The 19,735-nt window shown below is 42.2% G+C and overlaps 2 protein-coding genes across 5 annotated transcripts in view; one reads left to right on the forward strand and one right to left on the reverse strand.

The window, feature by feature from the left end:
* Positions 1–10,706, forward strand: part of POLQ (DNA polymerase theta) — a 48,258-nt gene extending 37,552 nt beyond the window's left edge. Inside the window, exons 23-29 of the mRNA XM_014253283.2 lie at positions 837–955; positions 1,551–1,735; positions 2,079–2,190; positions 3,787–3,911; positions 5,373–5,526; positions 7,269–7,384; positions 10,263–10,706. Of these exons, the coding sequence (XP_014108758.2) occupies positions 837–955; positions 1,551–1,735; positions 2,079–2,190; positions 3,787–3,911; positions 5,373–5,526; positions 7,269–7,384; positions 10,263–10,376 (925 nt within the window). The 3' untranslated portion in view covers positions 10,377–10,706. The remainder of the gene's footprint in view (positions 1–836; positions 956–1,550; positions 1,736–2,078; positions 2,191–3,786; positions 3,912–5,372; positions 5,527–7,268; positions 7,385–10,262) is intronic.
* A 3,327-nt stretch (positions 10,707–14,033) lies between these two features.
* STXBP5L (syntaxin binding protein 5L) overlaps positions 14,034–19,735 on the reverse strand; it is a 184,634-nt gene continuing 178,932 nt past the window's right edge. For 3 of the 4 annotated variants that reach the window (XM_014253302.2, XM_088051630.1, XM_005523878.3), the window contains one exon: positions 14,035–18,857. In XM_014253302.2, coding sequence (XP_014108777.1) covers positions 18,816–18,857 — 42 coding nt within the window. In that variant the 3' untranslated portion in view covers positions 14,035–18,815. Of the gene's footprint in view, positions 18,858–19,735 lie in introns of all 4 variants that reach the window. The other variant, XM_088051631.1, reaches the window with a different exon arrangement.

Raw genomic sequence — 19,735 nt, forward strand, 5'->3', positions numbered from 1 at the left:
CAGATCCCTGATCCAGACATCAAGGACTTACAAAGGTTTTTTGCCTTCCAGTGGAGAGCCCATTGGACTGTCTGGTAGACTGGTGCTGATGGGAGAGTGTGATGTGAATGGTGTCAGAGCTGTGCACTGTTCAGTGGATGTGCTCATGGATACAATTCCATCTGCAGCTACAAATGAGTTAGTGGGACAGGAGACCTAAGCAAGCTCTGAGAGGATGCAGAGCATGTGGGTGACACTAAACTTTTGGCCTCTCAGAAAAGAAAATTGAGCAGCTTTGGGGCAAGTTTCCCCTTGGTGCTTAGGGAGGAAACCTGCAGCGTGTTACAAGCACCTCTTCTGCAACTTCTGCTCTGTTTTACAGGCTTGTGAATGTGGGTGCATGTGCAGTAATGAGGGGGGTCTTGGCAGGGATTCTTCTGTCTCTGGGTTGGTGTATGCATTCTGCAGAGGAGAATGCTATTGAGAGATGTGGCACTCAAGGTGGAGTGTTGAATTTTTAGGATTCCTGTGACTCTTTCTGGAATAAACTCATCACAGATCTGGGGCCATTCATGTTACCTGTTTTAGAGTGGAATTATCCAATTTCTGAACTGAATCCTGAAGGTACTAGGAAGATTTATCCCAAAATCCTTTCAGAATCAACAAATCCCTTTCAGGTGTTTATGTGGTTTCTGTCCAGTTCCTCCATGGTCAAGTTTGGGTATGGATTGTCCAGAAAAATGGATTAGAGGCCAGTGTCTCACTTGTTTTCACTGATTTGTTGTGGTAAAAATGATCATGCATGTCTTAGTATTTTAGAAACTGGTGAAGGGCAGTAATTTTTTTTTTCTCCACAGATGCAGAAAGCGTTCCAGTATTTTGCCTAATGGGCTAAAGGTTCAAGCTGCAGACAGATCAGAAGAAAGAGGAATACCATTTTCTGTTAGCATGAGGCATGCTTTTGTTCCTTTCCCAGGTAATGCCCAGGTCCTGCCCTGGAATTGTTAAGAATATGGTTAGCAAAAAATCCTAGATATAATGAAAGTTTAAGAACTGGTAACAGTAAATATGTGTCTCAGCAGCCTACTTGGAAAACTAGTGCAGTAGTTAGCATGCCTTCAAAATTATTGACATGACTGAAAAAGAGAGAGTTTCAGTTGGGCAGAGTATTCACATGATATCATTCACATGTTCACACTTTCATTTTCTTTTTAAGAATGAAAGTGACCTGTTTTTTAAAGATGTAGCTAAGGCAGCTCTTAATACACAAGTTGCACTCTACCTAGTGTTCTTTCTATCCAAAAGTCAGTTCTCACATTGCCTGCTCAGTCTCAGACACCTGGACAGATACTTGTTTGTATGGTTTTGATGGATGCTAGATGTGACTAGAAGTAAAGCAGGCAGGCCTGAGCATTGGGGAAACAGGCAAGAATTTGTCTTAATAGAAATTGCTGTGAAAAACTCTCAGAGCAGGGAGATAAAGGACGGGTTCAGTTGTTCTTGCTAGCAAGTTGGATGGAATATTGGAGTAATTGATGAAATAATGCTTTCTGATAACTTCTTGACTTCAGGTGGCTTAATCTTGGCTGCTGATTACTCTCAGCTGGAACTGAGGATCCTTGCTCATTTGTCTTGCGACTGTCATCTCATTCAAGCCTTGAACAGTGGTTCTGATGTCTTTAAGAGCATTGCAGCAGAATGGAAAATGATTGATCCCCAAGCTGTTGGGGACAGGACCAGGCAGCAAGCTAAGCAGGTAATTTCAGGAAAAAAATTCAATAGCAGCTTTTTGGGCAGGAAGGTTCAGTGTTCAATACATTGTAGTATGTTTTTCTGTTTGAGTTTGGCCATGATTGTTCAGTAGTTGCTTTGTCTGTCCTCCCACTCTCAGTGCATTGCAACTGGAGCTGTCGGGGCTTTGGGGGATGAGGGTGGAGAAAAGCAGTGTGAATGGCTTGGGCTCAGAGGGGGTCTCTCTTCTTGAACACTTGCCCTTGATTCCATACACTTGTCTTCCGGTGAATCACATTTTGTTTTGGCTCTGCTTTCTCTGCATGGCTGACCAAATGGTTCTGATTCTTCACCCTTTCCTCTGGCAGATTTGCTATGGAATCATCTATGGAATAGGAGCAAAATCTTTAGGCGAGCAGATGGGGATTGATGAAAATGAAGCTGCCAATTATATTGAATCCTTCAAATCAAGATACACAGGTTTGGATATGGCTGTTTGGGAACTGGGTGGTGATGGTGGTTGTTGTTTTCAATCCCTTCTCTCCACGTCTCTTCAAATCCTAAATTTGTTTCAACCTACTACTTGTATCTCTTGAAAATGCTTTTCATTTTGAAGATATCCAGTGCATGAATGCAGCAGTTTGATATTCTGTAATGTTTTACTCTACTCTCTGGTTTTATTCACCTTTAAGACTTTGTTCTTCATTTATTACAATATTTTTTTTATTATTTTAATTAATTAATAAGCCCTGACGAGACATTTTTAAAGCTCTTAAGTTTCTGAATGGGAAACATGCTTTTCCTGATTAAAACACACAGCTTCAAATGATATGCTGTGTCAACTTTAGACCAAGCTTCTTATAATTTTTAAATATAACAATTTCTTTCTTCTGCTTTTGTCTTCTGCTTCCATGGAGTTTCACACTTTTTTGTCTTCTGCTTTACGTATTATCCTTTAATTTTTATCCAGCTGCTCAGAGTAGCTAGCTCTTTCATGTTTTGTAAGAAGACATGGTTGCGTTTCTAAGAAGCATGTTAATTTTTAGGAAAGCTATAGAGAGAATAGAGCTGCAATCAGAAAAACAATGGAGGGCAAATGGGACAAGAGTCAGCTAGCTCTAATCAAAGGACTTGAAAATGAGCTGGAGAATTATGTTCTTTAGATTTAGGGTTGGTTTCTTTAGGAGACAGATGCAGAGAAACAGTTTTCTGCTAAGATTCTGTTTAGTCTCCATTAATTTCTGAATAGTCTCTCCTTTGTGACCATTAGGAATGACTTCCTGCCTCCTCTCTCTCAGTACATGTGTGTGCATACAAACTGCAGCGCGCCTTATATTGTAACTCCACTTCTCATGCATGTTCACTTGCTATGTGTTCTCAGGCCGACTGCTAAATAACATACCTAATGAATTGACTTATGCTGTCAGTCTTGATTTTGAATGGCTCCTTTTCCATTTTATATTTTGTAAACACTGAAAGAAACTGTCTGAAGTTAACTTTTCGCACTTTAGTACAGTTGTTACCTGAACTTGCAGTGCAAGTTCACTCTTCCCTGTCTCACCTTTCTTTGACCTAAGTTTCTTTTTAACACTCTTGGTGTATTTTCTCCTTCCCTTGCCAAGTGCAGGTGGGCGATTTTCTTTCATCCTAGAATCTGAAGGGACACAGCCTGAAGTCAGGCAGCCTGAGGCATCAAGGACTCTGGCTTCTGCTTTCAATTTACACCCTCCCTACTACTTTTCTTTCTGGTGCTGGTCCAGGTTGTGACCTCTCCATTATCAATAATACACATATGACCCTCTGTGCCTGGGCACTGTGCAGGATGGACTTCCCACCTCCTTGTGCACAGCCAGATATCCTGATACTGTGCACTCTCTTCCACCTCAGAAGTCTTAGTATGTTTTACAGCAGAGCTGAATGAGTGACCATGTGCCTTTGTCCACTGATGGGGTCTGGGAAATTTAAAGGATTTCCTCTGTGCTGCTTGGCTGCCCCAGACTGCTTTCAGTGACCCCACTGAGAAGTCAGTACAGAACATCAGCTGTTTTACAGAAAACTTTCTCTCTCCTTTCACAGGGGTTCAGAAATTCTTGAGGGAGACAGTGCGGAGCTGCAGAAGTGATGGGTTTGTGCAGACCATCCTGGGGAGACGGCGATACCTGCCAGCTATCAAAGATCCAAATCCCTACAGTAAAGCTCATGTATGTTGAGTGCTGTGCCTTTAAGGTTTTTGGGGGGTTTTTTTAGTTTTATTTTTAAAATACCAGATTTCTTTGCGTAGCCATGTCTGCAGTTTTACAAGGTTTGTGAGCCTTCTTAGTCATGACCTTCCACTTCTTGCTTAGCTCATTGTTCCCTCAGTCATTCTCTCAATAACAGAGTTTTTGTCATGGCCTGTTTGACGTAAGTCTTCTGTGACTAGGTGTGCAGCTGTCATCACTGTTCTAACCTCACTTCAGAACTCCCACTTTAGAGCTGAAGTGAGTAATTTATTGAAATCAATGGACATGATTTTAAAAAGCCTCCACATAGGGAGTACACTTCAGCTCTTCAGGCTGAGTTGCTCCCACTCAGCAGTCTCTGTATGTTACATGCTGTCAGCACTCAAACAAGAAAGGGCATTAAAGACCTATATTTTTGGGTGTTTTTTCCTTGTCTTATTTTCCCTGGAAGAAAAATTGCTTTAACTTCTTAGATAAATTGTTTACTCAGTGTACACCTTTGCACTAGCATATCTTTTTTTTCCAGGTCATTTTGGACACTTTTGCCATAGACTCTACTTCAGTAAGAGTAAATTGACTCTCTAGGGAGGTGTTTCTGTGGGGAGGAAGCATTTTACTTCTCAGTAAGAAGCTGGATCAGGTTGTGTGGAATTAAAGACCAAAGTAGAAGAGGGAGGAAGTGGGGGAGTTTGTACTCCAAATAGTTGACAGGGAAACAAGGAGGCTTTCAGAAAACTTTTGAATATAATGGACAATTTGATCTGAAAAATGCTTCAGCAGGAAGCTTTGTAGATGTTCAAATTAGATTTAGTCTATAAAATTATATTAAAGATCAGTTAATGAATGATCTTTACTTTCATTTCAGCATCCTCATAATTCTTTGCACATGTTTCAGCTCTAAACAAAGAAAGAAGAAACTTTGAATACAGTTTTGTTGTCTGAGGAGGGGATTAGTAGAGAAGTTGCTTGTGTTGAAAAAAATGATGGTCTGGTGTGTAATGCTCTGGCAGTCAGGATTTAGTGTGGCAGACCAGATTTTTAGTCCAGGAAGTCCAGTTTCTTGCCTTCAGTTGTCTATCCCTTATGGCTTTGAAGATAGTCAGAAATGTCTTGTGGTGCTTGGATTAACTGAGGCTTTTCCTCTCCCATTGAAGCTGTTACCATGGGCATATGTTTCTCCCTGTGGATTGTGACTCTTGCAGGTTATTACTCTTGATACTCATTAATTTTAAATTTGTGGAATTTTCTCAGGTGCCTGTAGAAATTCTGTGTCTGAAGTTAGTCTTTAATGTGTCTTTCAGGCGGATAGAACAAACTTTATTTGGAATTTTTTACTTTGTATATATTTGGCCATGTACTAATTATTTTTAATTGAGTACATGTGACATGTTGGATTTGATTTTTTGGGGGTGAGTTTTGAGAACAACTATCTCTGTTCAGGCAGAGCGCCAGGCTGTGAATACAACTGTTCAGGGATCTGCTGCAGATATTGTCAAAACAGCCACTGTGAATATTCAGAGACGCCTGGAAGCTTTCTCCTCTGTGATCAAGTCCCATGGACATCTGGAGAGCTCCCTCCTGAGAGATAAAACCGGTATGGTTGCCTCTTCTTTGCACATTGGAGCAAGATTTTCAGTGTTACTAATGTTAATTAAAAAAAAAAAAAAAAAAAAAAGTCTGGAAAAAAGCTAGTGCCTTTTGGGCCTAGAGTTTGGAGAAGTTTTATTTCCTGAAAGTGGTAAGTCTGTAAGTCTTTAAGGAGCAAAAAAGTCACCAGGAAGGAGGAAGAATGTCTGCTCAACAAACTAAAGCAAATGTGACCAGAACAGACTCCAATTACCTCAGAGCAGATCTTGCAAAGGTTGGCAGTGAGAGTTCATGTGTGATGTTGTCTGTGGTGCCACCCCAGAATTGTTCAGAAGTGGGAAGGAGGAACTGGCCTCACAGGCAGGGAAAAAATTGAGTGGGATGACTTCTGGTTCCAAAAATACTTTTTTTGGTTAGACTTAAGTCTGGAATTTGTTGACTGGAATTTGATGTACAGAGACTTCACAAGAGTATTATATGAAGCACTTATCAGCATGAGTTTTTTCTGGCTGCAGATAGCAAAGCTGTGCTGGGGTGCTCATTCCCAGAGGAATGCCACAAAGACTTTTTTTAGCTTAATGTAGATAGAAATTTGTTCATCAGGTGTATTTTAGAAAGACTGCTTAAGAAATGGAGAGCTAGATCTCTTTGATAGTTCTTACGCTTCAATTAAAACATTAAGCTGTCTTAATATTAAGAGTGTGATTTGGAAACTAAATAATTAATTGCCAAACCTCTAAAAATGTGTCCGTTTATTTTGGAGAGACCAGATTCAGAGGTCAGCTCTGAGTAGAAGACATGTGCTTGGCAGGGCTTCCCACCCCTCCTAGGAGATGAAGCTACTGACCCTTGGCCAGTGTAATTGCAGGGGAGTGAATAGATGCATTTGTGAGAGTTTTCCCTTGCTCTGATAGATCGAAATGGAGTGTTTAAAACTGAAAGGAATTATTTTTCAGCAAGTTAGAAATGCCTGTGCCATCAGAGGAGCATCCTGCATCATGTGGCTGCTTCAACATTGCTGCTTCAGTGTGAGGCTTGTGTGAGGAACTGATGATGGCTTGAAACCCTTTCTGTGAACTGAAGTCCTCCTGTTAGCTAACCTGACAAATAAATAACTTTTGAGTCTCTGTGTGTGAGGTTGTGTTTGTTTATTTTAAAACACCAACAGCTTTTACCATGGAAAGGTTTGTTTTATTTTTTGTCAGGGGAGGACCACCAGGATCTTGGGTTTGTCAGCTGCTTGTTCAATAATTGCTCTTTTTTTCTTTCCTCAGTTCTACTCAGGAGCTGCAGTTTCAGAAACTGCATTTTGCAGGAGGCTGACTGCTTTCTTAAGCTAGGCATTAAAATGTTTCTGGAAGAAAAGCAGAATCCTAATTCATTGCCAGAGAGAATGTTGTAAACCAGCTTCTGATTAAACTTTGCATGATTTTGTCTAAAATTTACTTTTGAAACAGATGGTTCAGGAGACACAACTGTCTCTTGTTTCTGTTCTGATTCATATCTTTATAATGTAAGGCTGAAATGTGTATATCTAAAATACTTTTCATTAACATTTTTTCCCTCAGTAGCTGTACAAATATTGATAGAATAGCCATGATTTGTGGTTTTGTCTGTAGGCATGGGCTTTTTAATTTTCAAGGTCCTCACATTCTTTTTCTCAGCATTAGGAATGTGCAAAGGTTTTTGATACAAGGAACACACTTTTCTATGATGGTGCCTGACAAACTCTGCTCTTCACCTGTGCAGGAAGGCTGTCAAGGAGGAGAAATGCAGGGATGTTACATCCCATCAGAGGAGGCTTCTTCATCCTCCAGCTGCACGATGAGCTCCTCTATGAAGTTGCAGAGGATGATGTCATCCAGGTACAGCCCTGCAGTTCTTCTTTCAGCTCTCTACTGCGCTGCTGTATTTCAAACAAGCCTTCCTTCTAGGAGCTCACATTCCCTTACCTGGATCTCCCCTCCCTGGGTGCTGAAAGATGTGTGAAAGCAAAGTTCAGTTGGATGAAAAAAACATGTTTGCATGCTTGATCTCTGGATTTTTGGATTCAAGCCATCCCCGTGGCTGAAGTTCATTTTCAGCATGTGCTCTGTTGCTTGTAACAGGAGTTCATGCAACTTCTCTGTGACACTTGCTGAGTGGAGTGGCTTGGTGTTGTTGACAGGTGTGGGGGGAAGCGTTTCCTCATCTGGAGGTATTTTTACCTCCCTGCTTATGCTCTGATGCCTAACTCAGAACATGCATTTTAACAGCTGTGGTTTGTACTCTGTGCAGGGAAAGGAGGACTCCATCCTTTTGGTACTCGTTTCCTCATTCCCTACCTCCTCATCTTGCTGGTAGAAGCATTGTGGTGCTGCTTGGCAGTGGGGCAGGTACAAGGAATGTGCTCTGGGGTTTTTAAGAGCCCTTAATGCCTGTGTGTGTCTGTGTGTGTGCTCTTCCTCTCTGAAGGCCCTCCTGGGCACAGAGGAGTCTGTGTGCCAGCTCTCAGAGGCAGGTGTGTGAGCTGGATGTTGGCAGCTCAGTGCTTCCCAAGTCCAGAGCACGAACACAGGGAGGCTCCCTGGCCATGCTTTCTTATCTTTGGGGTGCTTTTCTTCCACTTCTGCACATTGCTAATGACAAAAGGTCATCTCCTGATGGCAAGCAGTAACTCCTAGTCTGACAGAGCTTTCAGCAGTGCTGACTGGCCTGAGCATACATGTATATATTAGTAAATATTTACTAATAAAAATATGAAGACTATAAGTGAGTATATTTATTAATGATATAGATACATTCATGTAAATAAAAACAAAAGGCTTGATACTTTTGTCTTGAATCTCAGCTCGAGCTTTTTCTCATTTTGCCAGCTTTGTTCAGACATCTGCTGCTTTAATCTAGGCAGGCTGTTTTTGAGACAAAAAGGCTCCTAATATTCTTCCTGTAGAAGACTGAAATCCCCTGAGTATAGATTTTAACATCTTTAGATACTGACTCCAGTTTATCATGGCGTTCCCAGGAGAACTGGAGACAAGTGAATGGATTTGCTTATTATTTATTGTATTCTATTTATTTCATTGACAACTTCAAGAGCAATTACTATCAGCTTTTCTGATGTCCTTCAGATATATTTCTGGGCAGATTTTTATATTTTATATTTCTGCTAGATTTTGCTGGGCAGTTGCTTATACCAACAGGTTTTCCTGTCTCCCCTGCAGCACAGCTGCTGTCCCAGGTTGTAGGTGCAGCAGCCCTAACCGGATGCTCTTTGCTGGTGCCATGTGCTGGACATATGACCATTCTCAGAGAATCTCCTTCTGTGTGGTTCATGTTTCTTTTGATGTGCTGGGCCCTGAACTTGATCAAGGCTGGAGTGGTTTGAAGAGAGTGGAAAATTGATTTGTGTGTCATGCAAGCAACATTTTCTGTGTTCCAGAATTTAATTTCCTTGTTTTCTCACAGCAGTGTGCCTTGCTTAGGCTCTATTCAGTTTTTTAATCTCTGATAACCCCATTTTTTTCCTGCTCAGGCAGTTATTTTTCATCCTATTTTTGAACAGTAGATTATTTCTGTCCTAATTCTCTACCCTGCTTCTTTCTACTCTGTATTCATCTGTGCTGAATTACATCCTATTTCAAAGCATTTTTCTAGGTTATCAAGATCATTTTGAAATGCAGTATGTAGGGGCATAGGGTTTTGGAAGACACATCTTCCCCTAGTTCTTCATGCTGTTGTAAAGTCTCGTGCTCTGATTTCCTTAAATCCCCTCTTCCATTCCCTGGCAAAAACTATGGAGGAATTTCTCTGGTGGCTACCTGTGAAGAAATTATGAAAACACACGGAAGGGTCAGACAGCTTGAACAGTTGCTCTGCTGCCAGGATGGCTTCTAGCTGAGCTGAGGAATCACCGTGATTTCAAAGCCTCTTTTCACTCTGCTATGGAAAGGTTCATGGGATGGGTGTGGATTGAAAGATTCATTCAAATAAGGAATCCAGGACAGGCTGGATTCTGCATAGGTCTTGGGGGAGGAAAGGGAATACCTTTGTCCAGGACAGGTTTTTATAGTCAGGAGAAAAAAAAAAATCCAGTCTCTTGCAATCCAAACAGCTGCAGAAAGAAATAATTTCTGGTCTCCTGACTGTGTATTGAAATGAGTCTTTTCTTAGGAATACTTTGGGAGAGCAGAAAACAGTTACCTCATCTGTTTACTAGAGGGCAGGAGTTGCCTTAATTAAACACTGAGGAGGAACCTGGGCAGTATTTGTAGCACCCACATGGAATGTGACCTGCTTTCCCAGAGCTTTATAATTTGTGTTTCACAGAGTGCTTTTCAAGCTGGCACAACACGGAGGAGCCACTGCTCTTTGCTTCTGGAAAATTTGTTTTGCGTCTTGCTTTCAGTACATTGAAGTTTTCAGGACAGACTCCATGAAACCCTTAAGAGTTATGCAGCTGAGTGAAAGATGAGCCTCTTCAGGACTCTCAAGTGTTTAACAGAAAGTTAATCTTGGCCCCTTTTTTGAATAGTCTTAAACACTGCAGAACCAGTCACAGCTCTGCACTGCATGAAATGTCACTGGCTTTATACAGTTTCTCCATTCATAAACACTTATCAGGGTTTGGTTGCATTCCCATTGGTGGGAAGTCAATGCAAATAAATGCAGGATAGCATTCCAGGTGTCTGTCTGCCCCAGCTATTGACAGAAACCCAGAGCACTGAAGTTGTGTGTGTCTGATGCCCTGATTTTTTCTCCTAGGTTGCTCAGATCGTGAAACATGAGATGGAAAACGCCATCAAACTCTCAGTGAAACTGAATGTTAAAGTGAAAATTGGCCCCAGCTGGGGAGACCTGCAGGACCTGGAGTTGTGACAATGCTGTGGGACTTTCCCGTGCATGGGGAGGCAGAAGGTGCCGTGGATGGGGCAGGACGAGGGCCTGTGATCACCTGCTGGCAGTGTGATCCTCCTGTGCTGTGTTTCACTGGCAGGGTACCAAGCTGCCTTCTGAAACATGGTGGTGGAAGCTGGTCTGAACTCACCGAGCCAAACCCTCCAGAGCTCAGTCAGAGCACTTCAGTGCGTGTTTACAGAACTGTGAAATTATTAATTGTTAAAAGAAGATATTGAAATGAATTCTGTTAAAGTGTGCTGCTTGATCTTGTACAAACCCCCAAAGCCTAATGAATTTATTACATATGAAATGAGCTGGATTACGTTATTAAAACAAGGTGCAAACATAATTTGGCAGTGCCTGTGTATAATTGTCTGGGGCAAAAAATTCATTGTGATTGCACTTGATGTAGAATTTTGCAGGCCTCTGCCAGAATTATCTTGTACTGGATTCTGCTGATGACACTCAGATGTTGAAGTGGCTTTACAGCTGACTGGATTTCTCACTGAGCAGCATTCACCGTCAGTGTAACAAGCCTGTGCTTGGTTGGCCTCTGACTTTTAAGAAGCATTTTGGTGACTGACTGCTGTAATTCATCCTTCTGCTACCTTGCAAACTGGCCTCAAGAGGGATAATGTTTGGAGTCTCTTAGAGTTAATACCAAATCACCAACAGAAACATTTCAAAGAATGAAGCTTGATGAATTGGTTAAAAACGTCATGGCAATGCATTTTTTTGTGAAGAAGAAAACTCTCCCTGTCTGGCCAGCTGCCATGGCAGCCTTGCTGGTGTTTGAGGTCTGGTGTATTTGAGAGGAGTCATTACACTGAGGTGGGTGACCTGTGGTTCTTCATTCACAGACCTGAATCCTTAGGTTCTCCTAAGGAAGCCTCATACCTGCCTTTTGGCAGCCTCACTAAAACCTGCTCAGATTTCCCCCACTCTGCCTCGGTGTCTTTGGCTCTGACCCTGTGATGAGGCAGAAAGTTTGGGCTTGTCAAGCTGAGCCGGGATCATATCCTTCAAAAGAAGGGACAAGGAAGGAGCTTGCAGGGAATTAATCTGCCACTATTTGGCATTACTCTCTTCACTAATACCTTCTGGTCTGGCTAAATCTCACATCACATGTTTTCATTTCCCTTCCAGACAGTTGTGATGGTTACACAAGTTCAGCTGCTTTTGTTAACTTCACACAATGCCTGACCTTGAATTCTGTCATTTTCATCGTCTAGCCCTTGTATCTTACAAGAAAGGGAGGACAAGTGCCTCCCGTCATCTTCCTTATGCCTCTAATTATTGTATCATGTCTTTTTTCTGCAGTGCCTCCCTAATGTAATCAATCTCCATCTTTCCATTCTTGCCTCCTGTAAGAAGTTTTCAAGCCCCTAATTATCCTTTCATTTCTGAACTTCTGCTGGCTCCTTTTTAAGCAGTGTACTTTTGAAGTTGCTTTTTCAGCCTGATCTGAGAGGATGCACACTTGGCTTTCAGCAGCCTGAGAGGGGGCTCGAGACTGTTAACTTCAGATATGGCGCTTTTGGCAGGGCCATTATCCTGACATCAGAAGTGGCCAGCACCGAGGGCTGGAGAACACAGGGAGTGTTCAAAGATGTTGATGGGCCCTCCTTACATAAGGCTGCATCCCAGACCCTGATCCACCACCTGCCTCTTGTGCAGCAAAACAGACACATGGTACTGAGCCAGAGCCCAGATGAGGCTGCCTTGACTGCCCTTCTCAGCACCGTCTTGGCCTTCTTTCCTGTTCTGTTTTCCACCTTACATTGAGATTTTTTTGTTTTCTTCCTGCCTGCTCTATGCCATGGCTTTCTATGACATCTGTCACCTGATGGCTGAGCTCTTTATCCACAGCATTGTCTTTTTTCTTACTTTATTAAAGCTTTTGTTACTAACAGATCCGAGCCTCGGCACCCTGGTGCCTGACCATTTGTGTGCTCTGCCTGTGAAGATGCTGGCTTGGACTCATTATCAATTCACATGGCCTAATGATTTCCTGTCCTGGGTGTCCTGCAGAGACACACCTGTGCCGTATTCCAGGCCTCACTGGGGCTGCTGTCATTTGGGCTGCTTGTTCTTTGGCACATTACAGAATTTCCCTCCCACACACTGCCTTCAGAATTTCCAAAGGATGGATCTCACACGTATTTCTCAGCAAGCTCTCTAGAAGGGGGTGATGCTAATCAGTAAGGGGATTTAAATGTACCCAAACTTATTTTGACTAACAAACTCGATGGGTTCATTTTAATTAAGCAATTAATTAAATAATTAATTAATTAAGTAATTTTGGGCAAATGAGAAGATAAGAGGTAGTCACTGTGGTGTTTGTGTGTTGTGGTGAGCCGTGTTACCAGGACTGACTCTGAGCTGTTTTCTGATTGCTGCTATTCTGATTAGACTTTAACTCTTGGTGAGGAAGCAGAAGAGGGCTAAGCCAGGTAAGCAGAGGCACCGTCCAGAACTGCAGAAAGGGGTTTATGTTGTATTCTGAAGGTGATAACAAGGAGCCCAGCTGCTCACATTACTTACCTGTTTTTGCCTGGGGGCTCCTTTCCCCCCACCTCTGATTGGCTGAGGGCATTTTATTAATTCAGGACCTGATCACCGGAGTACAGGTTAGTCTCAGTCTCTGTGTAGTCAGGATGGGATGGATGCATCTGGTAGTTTGTTCCTCAGCTTGCTTTGTGTGTTTCTCTCTTCACAGCACATTCCAGCCTCCTGTCAGCTGGCACGGCCTGGCACAAGGACAGATAAATGCTGCAGAAGGGGTAAGAGCTCTGTTTGTTACAACTGGTGACAGCCTTGGCCCTTGGTGCACACAGAATTCCTACTTTAGCCCAGCCCTGCACTGCCCTTGCCTGGCTCCAGCACCAGCAGGGATGTGTCCACCTGCCCAAAGAAATCTGGCTGGGATGTAATCCTGGCAAACAGCTGAGGTCACTGGGAGTTCCTTGTCTTCACAGAATGGGAACCTGTGGAACCCAGCTCCTCACAGGGAGAGCCTGCCCCTGGGGTTGCTGAGCAGCCCTGGTCTGGTTTGTTCCCATCAGCTTTCTGCTCAAAATGACTCAAGTTTGCATTCAGCTGGCTACTGGTATGGGGCAGAACTTGCCCAGCCTTGGTAGCAGGAACTCACTCACACCTTTGGTGTTTGCTGCAGCCTCTTGGTCTTTCTCCTCATATGCAGACCACAAGCTTGTTTTGCCCTGGTCTTTCTGCTGCAGCTTTCCTTTTCTCCCTGGATACTGGAAGTGGTGACAGGCAGGTGACAAATAATGACACTGGTAATCTGATCTGGTTTCATTTTACCTTTCTCCCATGCTGCTTGCATTTCATTGAGAGAGTTGTACATAGCTGCCAAGAGGGAGATGGGAGCTCAGCACCTCTGGCTGACATTTTGAGCTTCTCCTGGCAGAGCAATCCAGACGTGCTGCTGGGAAGAGCCTTTACACTGAGCTCACTCCTGCCCTTCTGAGAGCTCAGTGTGTGGGTGGCTGCGTTCACCCTGAGTGGGAGTAATGGGAAGGGGGCTCTTGGTTGGCTGGTAGCCCCGGGCCACGGCTGGAAACACTCCCCAGGGGCTGGTAGTGCAGTTAGGAGCTCCGTGTGAGCTCCCTGCAGTGGAGCTTGGGAATATCAGCTGGGGCATGGGGTCTGTCCTGGCAGGAGCTGCTGGAGGAAGCAAGGGGACCATCCCCACCCCAGCAACAACCACCACTGCAATTCTTGTATTCCCAACTGAGAAGTGTGAACTCCAACCAAAGGCTTTACACAAACCATGCACCTTTGAAATTCTAGAAAGAATCTAGGAGTAGAAGCTGGAAAAAAGAGATGACACCAACTAGTATCAATTCTTTCCTTTATTTTCTTTCCCTCTGTGTTTTTTTTTTGTTTGTTTTTTTGTTTGGTTTTTTTTTGTTGTTGTTGTTGTTAATGGAGGCTCTAAACAGCCTCACTTTAAGATGCCTTAGCTTTGTGATTCTAGTTTAGGATACCTGTGGAAACAGGACATGGTTAGCACAGGAGTGCGTGGTTCACCCCAGACCAGCTTTCGTTCTGAGAGACAGGTAATGACTTGTTAACAAACCACACACATACTCAGCCCACATTTCCTTGACACTGAATCTGAATATTTGTTGCTATTTAAAAAAGTACAATGTTTGATTTGTTGATTTAATCACAAAACAAAACACATGAATGGAAACACATTTACTTGACTATTGCTTATACACCTAAGAGGAAGAGTTGACTACGAATGTCCACCTGCAGTTCCTTCCTGAGAGAGAGAGTGCTCTTACCAGACCCTTCCAAGGCAAAAAAACCTATTCAAGACTGAAATATGCTGTGCTTGAGTTCACCTTCAGGCTATGGGAAAGGATGGATGGGGCAGGGCCCCATTTGTGGGGTGGGGCTTAATTAACCAAAAACTGGGGCTTTGTCTGTGCTACAACACACACAGTTTGTATATGAAGGAGGCCTGAGACTGGATTCAGCTCTGAAGTGGTTTCTATTGCGGAAAGAAAAAAGGTTTCTATGCCCACCTGCATTATGCATGCACTGTGGTGTGAAAGGGATTCTGGAAAAGGAGTATAAACTGTTTTAGAGGAGGGTTTATGTGGAAATTTTATACAATACATGTAGTAAATAGAGTATGTTTCTTACACATTTTTGTAACAATCCTGGTACTGTGGGGAATGACTAATTGATGTAGTTAGTTGAACTGCAGAACTGTAAAAATCTTAAACCCCCTCCCCCCAAGGTAATTACAGAAAACAAAACCTGATTCTTAAAATTTCAATTGTCATGTATTTTAATTCAAGATTTGCAACTGAAGTTAAAGCTCTAGGAATGGATTTAATTTTTTTTATTAATAAATAAAGTCGCTTGTACTTCATTGAAGACTTGCCAACTCTGCAGACTTATAAGTAATCTAATTTAATGCATTTTCTCTGTCTATCTACAGCACTAGACATAAGATTACAAACATCTGGTCAAACCCAAAGGTGTGTGTGCTGTTGGAAGTTCTGTATAACTGGTTTTGGATGTGATTGTGACAGAGCTTCTGGAGAGAAGAACGTGAGAGAACAAAGTATCTAAATGAACAAACAGCAGTTTAAACTGAATTAGTATTTCCAGCCAATCTGGCCTGGTGTAGTTGAGGATTGCGAGGCTGAAGATACATCTAAGCTTGGGATTTAGCTTGAGGTGGTGCTGTCTGAGTGGGAAAGGTGAAAGCACAGAAAGATTTCAACATCCAGTGACAGCCAGTGTCCTTGATTTTCCTCCAGCCAGTCACAGTCCTACAGTCTTTCTCAGATGCTGTGTTCCTTGCTGGGAATGCTGCAGCTTCATGCCTGTCACCGACAGCCTTGAGCAGCGTTCAGGGCAAGCCTTGCAAAAATCCCACACTCCCCCTCATTTCACAATAAATCACCCAGGCAAGAGTTTTTCCTCCCTCATTGAACTTTTTAAGTGATGGGTTTTTTCCACGTACATGGTAAATCTTGATAGAAAGCATTTAACAGTGTGCACTAACAAACTTATACAACATATACATTACATATATATATATATATTATATATATAGAATGTTCTATATACAAACATATACAACTTTTTAGATCTCTACAGACTACAAGAAAGTTGATAATTATAGTCACAAGTGGTGAACTTAACAGAAATAATAATTGGTAACTGTCTGGAAATATGTAAAATATGTAAGAGTGGAAAGCTGTGACCTGATGGGGAGTACTGAGAAAAGTTGCTTAAAAGTTTAGTATTAAAAATTGTAAGTTTGAGGGCTGCTAAATTCTCATTTCTCTGTTGCATAAAAATGCAAATGGAAATCTACCAGCAGGTTTTTTTTTTTTTCCTCCCTGGTGTTAAACTAGAGACTGTTGGCAGCCAGAGTCAGTTGGGTCTTGTGTGAAAGACTTGTTGAGGACACTTTTCTCTCTGGGTGAGCTGCAGTGATCAGCAGTCAGAAGTTGCTCTGAAATTTCCTTCAAAGATCCCCCATGATTCCAATCAGCCTGTGTTGCTGCTTCTGACTGCCACACACCAGGGCACAATGGAAAATAAGCTGGCTGCTGGACAGTTTGAATGATGCCCCAAATGATTTTGTTGCCCAGAGACCAGTGGGTTTGGATTATAGGCCAGACACAGGTTTAAACTGAAGATCAAATTGCTATAATGTTCTCCTTTATTTCGCATTCTCCATGCCTGGTTAGAGCAGTGCTTCCTCATGGGCACAAGTGGCTCCTTCTGTGACCTAGCCCCTGGAAGGAATTCCCCAGCCCAGGTCCTATTGGCATCAGAGGGGCAAGTTTGGCATATCCTTACACACATAAACAGAAAAATCCTCTTGGGTCATGGACAACTCCAATTCCTTAGCTCTCAGCAGAAACCCAGGCATTGCTCAGGCTTTGACCTTTTTCCCCACAAGTTTCTACACTTCTGACAAGTTTCTCCTGAGCCAGAGGAACTTGTGGAGTCTCATTCCCAGTTGAGCTAGACCTGTCAGGGCCATCATGTTGATTTTACTTACAGCAAAATGTAAAAATCCTGTAAATCATGAAATTCTGTCCTGCTACAATGGCAATTTAAAACTTAACACCTCAAGTCTCTTCCAACCCTTTAGTTTGTGCAGTGGGCCAATTGTGAGGCCAGACTTGTGGACAGTGTAACTTCCTGGGTGGTATTTTATTGTAGCTAAAGGAAGGAGATGGAAAAGTCACCTTTGAGAGGGATCATTTGAACACTGTGATGGATACAAACACCAGTGGAATTCAGGTCTGGGTGGGGGTGGATGGCGCCTGTCTCCATCAGTGTCCATCAGGATTCCGTGAAGGGACAGATGTTACACTTCTTTGATAGAAAAATTTTAAAGGTCATTTTTCCAGCTTTTCCTCACTTTCTTTTTTCTAATTTGAAACTATGTCCAGACACACGGAAAGAAGCTTTCAGCGCCTTGTTTCCAAGTCAATCTTGGAAAAATTTTTAACCTAAGAGTTGACCTGTATGGCAGTGAGTCTTGTAGGATAGGGTGGAGCATTTCAGCAGGATAGGCAATAAATCCAGCTTACTGTTCTCTTCTGTGGCTGCAGGTTGTAGAGTTTTCTGCAGCATTCACTGCAAAAACCAAACAAGCCACTTTGAAGCAGAAGCAAATTACTTTTAGCAGTGTGAGCAGAGTATAAATTGGCACTCACCCATGGTGTCACTTTATATCTGTGTTCCATTTGTATGTTGACAATGGTTTTCCATGCTCCTCCCTGGCCCACTGTGTAGTGTTCCTGCTCTAATCTCTCTCTCACAGGTTTTGGGAGGGTTTCTGTGCAGTTCCCTCTCATAATTTCAGCTGAGCACTTAAGCTGCTCTGCAAGCTGCTAAGCAGCCTCTGTGAGCAGCGTTTGACGGGACTGTGGTTTCCCATCTTTCCCTTCCTAACTTGAAGAAATGCTTTCCAAAGCTGGTTTTCTGTTCCTGCTACTGGGAAATAAGGCAACCAAGTGATAGAGACTCCATGGGGATGAAAACTGCCACGGCTCCCTCAAGGACAACAGATGAGTCTAGAGCACATCTTGAAAAGTATAGATTAGGATGATGTGTCATGTGCTTTGGAATGCAAATAAACCATCTATGCACATGTCTTAATGACTTTTTTAGATAGTGCCAGTCCAGCTACTTGCCAAATAGTTAAATTTTGGGATAAGATTTTAAATTTATTTATTTTTCTGGTAGGACTTAAAGAGCACTGCTTTTGAGCAAGGCTTTTCAAGGGAAATAAACAGCAGATAAGAAAATGCAGCTCAACTCATTTTTATGTGGAGAACAGTAGCAAACATGTTTGAAATGTGCTGGCTTTTTTTAATGTCACTTTTAAAAAATAAATATTTTTGTCATTTAAGGTGGTTTTTTTGTTTTTTTCTCAGAATAGAAATAAATCCCATTTTTCTTCGGTCACAACATGCTTCCTTTTTCTCAGTGTTTTTTTTTTGTTTTGTTTTTTTTTTTAGTTGGCAATTAGTCATGCAAAGTTTTATAAGTGCATTAACATTCGAATTTGTACAGAATATTTTTAACCAGACGCACTCCCCACAGTTCATACCTACTGCACTGCTTCTGAAGAACTACATGCCACAGTGATGGTTGAGTTCCTTTTGGGAAAAAATTGGCCACCCCATAAGTCAGCTGTTGGAAAGACCCTCATGATTCCAGCTTCCGTCCCATGGTCTGTAAAATTTCTCCTCGACGTCCACTGTGATGAATCCAATAATAGTAACAGGAAAACATCTTCTAGGAGAAAAAACTGTCTCTGGCCAGTGACTGGTAGATTTGGGAATAAAAGTTGCTTCCCTGAACAGTGTTCTTAGTAAAGCCACAAGCAGCTTCTTTGAAAGTCTAAAACTGGTACCACTTTTTGTCCTTGTATTTGAGCATCACCTACAGAGATGGGGAAAAAAAACCAAACAAATGGGAATCAAACACCACCCTGCATATGAGAGACCACACATGACCTAAGCCCATTAGCTGTCAAACTTCAGAATTAATAAATGTAGAACAATGCAATACTTCACCAACAATGTCAGCAGGTCTTGAGTCCACTGAGATCTCATATTTAATTTCATAGTTATTACATTAAAAAAGCATTACCTGCTATTGCTGTTTTTAGAAGATTTTTCCTGACGATCTTTAACTATTTTTCTTCTTCAAAAATTAAAGGAACTTGCTTTCTATAGGAATAAAAAGACACTTATCTATGGAGCATAGCAGATATGCCCTGACTGTATAAATTTCTTGCATTTCAGGGCATGTTCTTTCTGCCTTATACAAGCCAATAAAAATGTGAAGGTCTTGTCCAGAGATGCGATGCACATTAAATGAAAAACGTGCATTTTGGGAAGTATGCTTTGATGTTGTTTTATCTTCAAGAAAAATCACTTTAATTTTCCCAGTCTTAACAGCGTGGGATGGAAAAGCTTTCCATTTCCAGCTCCAAGCACAGAAGCTATTCCTATTCCTGGCAAGGCCTATTCTACGTAACAGTACCACAGGGCTGTACTAGTAATGTTCTCTTCCCAGTAAGATCTGTAAAGGTTACTATACACTCATCCACCTACCTGTTTTCTGCCCTACTGCAGGGATGTGCTGCATTAAGTGGCTTAAAAAAACAAATCATAACGAATTAGTGAGAAAGGCAAGATGAGAAGTGCCATGTTCTAAATTCAGAGGCTAACAATGGATGCTCATTTCTGGAAACGTGAAAGGAAGCGGTGAGCAATGGCAGTTTATTTTTGGCATTCTCCTAGTTTGGGAGCGGG

Source organism: Pseudopodoces humilis, chromosome 2 (assembly GCF_049639895.1).
Source record: "Pseudopodoces humilis isolate 2021_Gansu_Grassland_sample_001 chromosome 2, ASM4963989v1, whole genome shotgun sequence".
Taxonomy (NCBI): Eukaryota; Metazoa; Chordata; class Aves; order Passeriformes; family Paridae; genus Pseudopodoces; species Pseudopodoces humilis.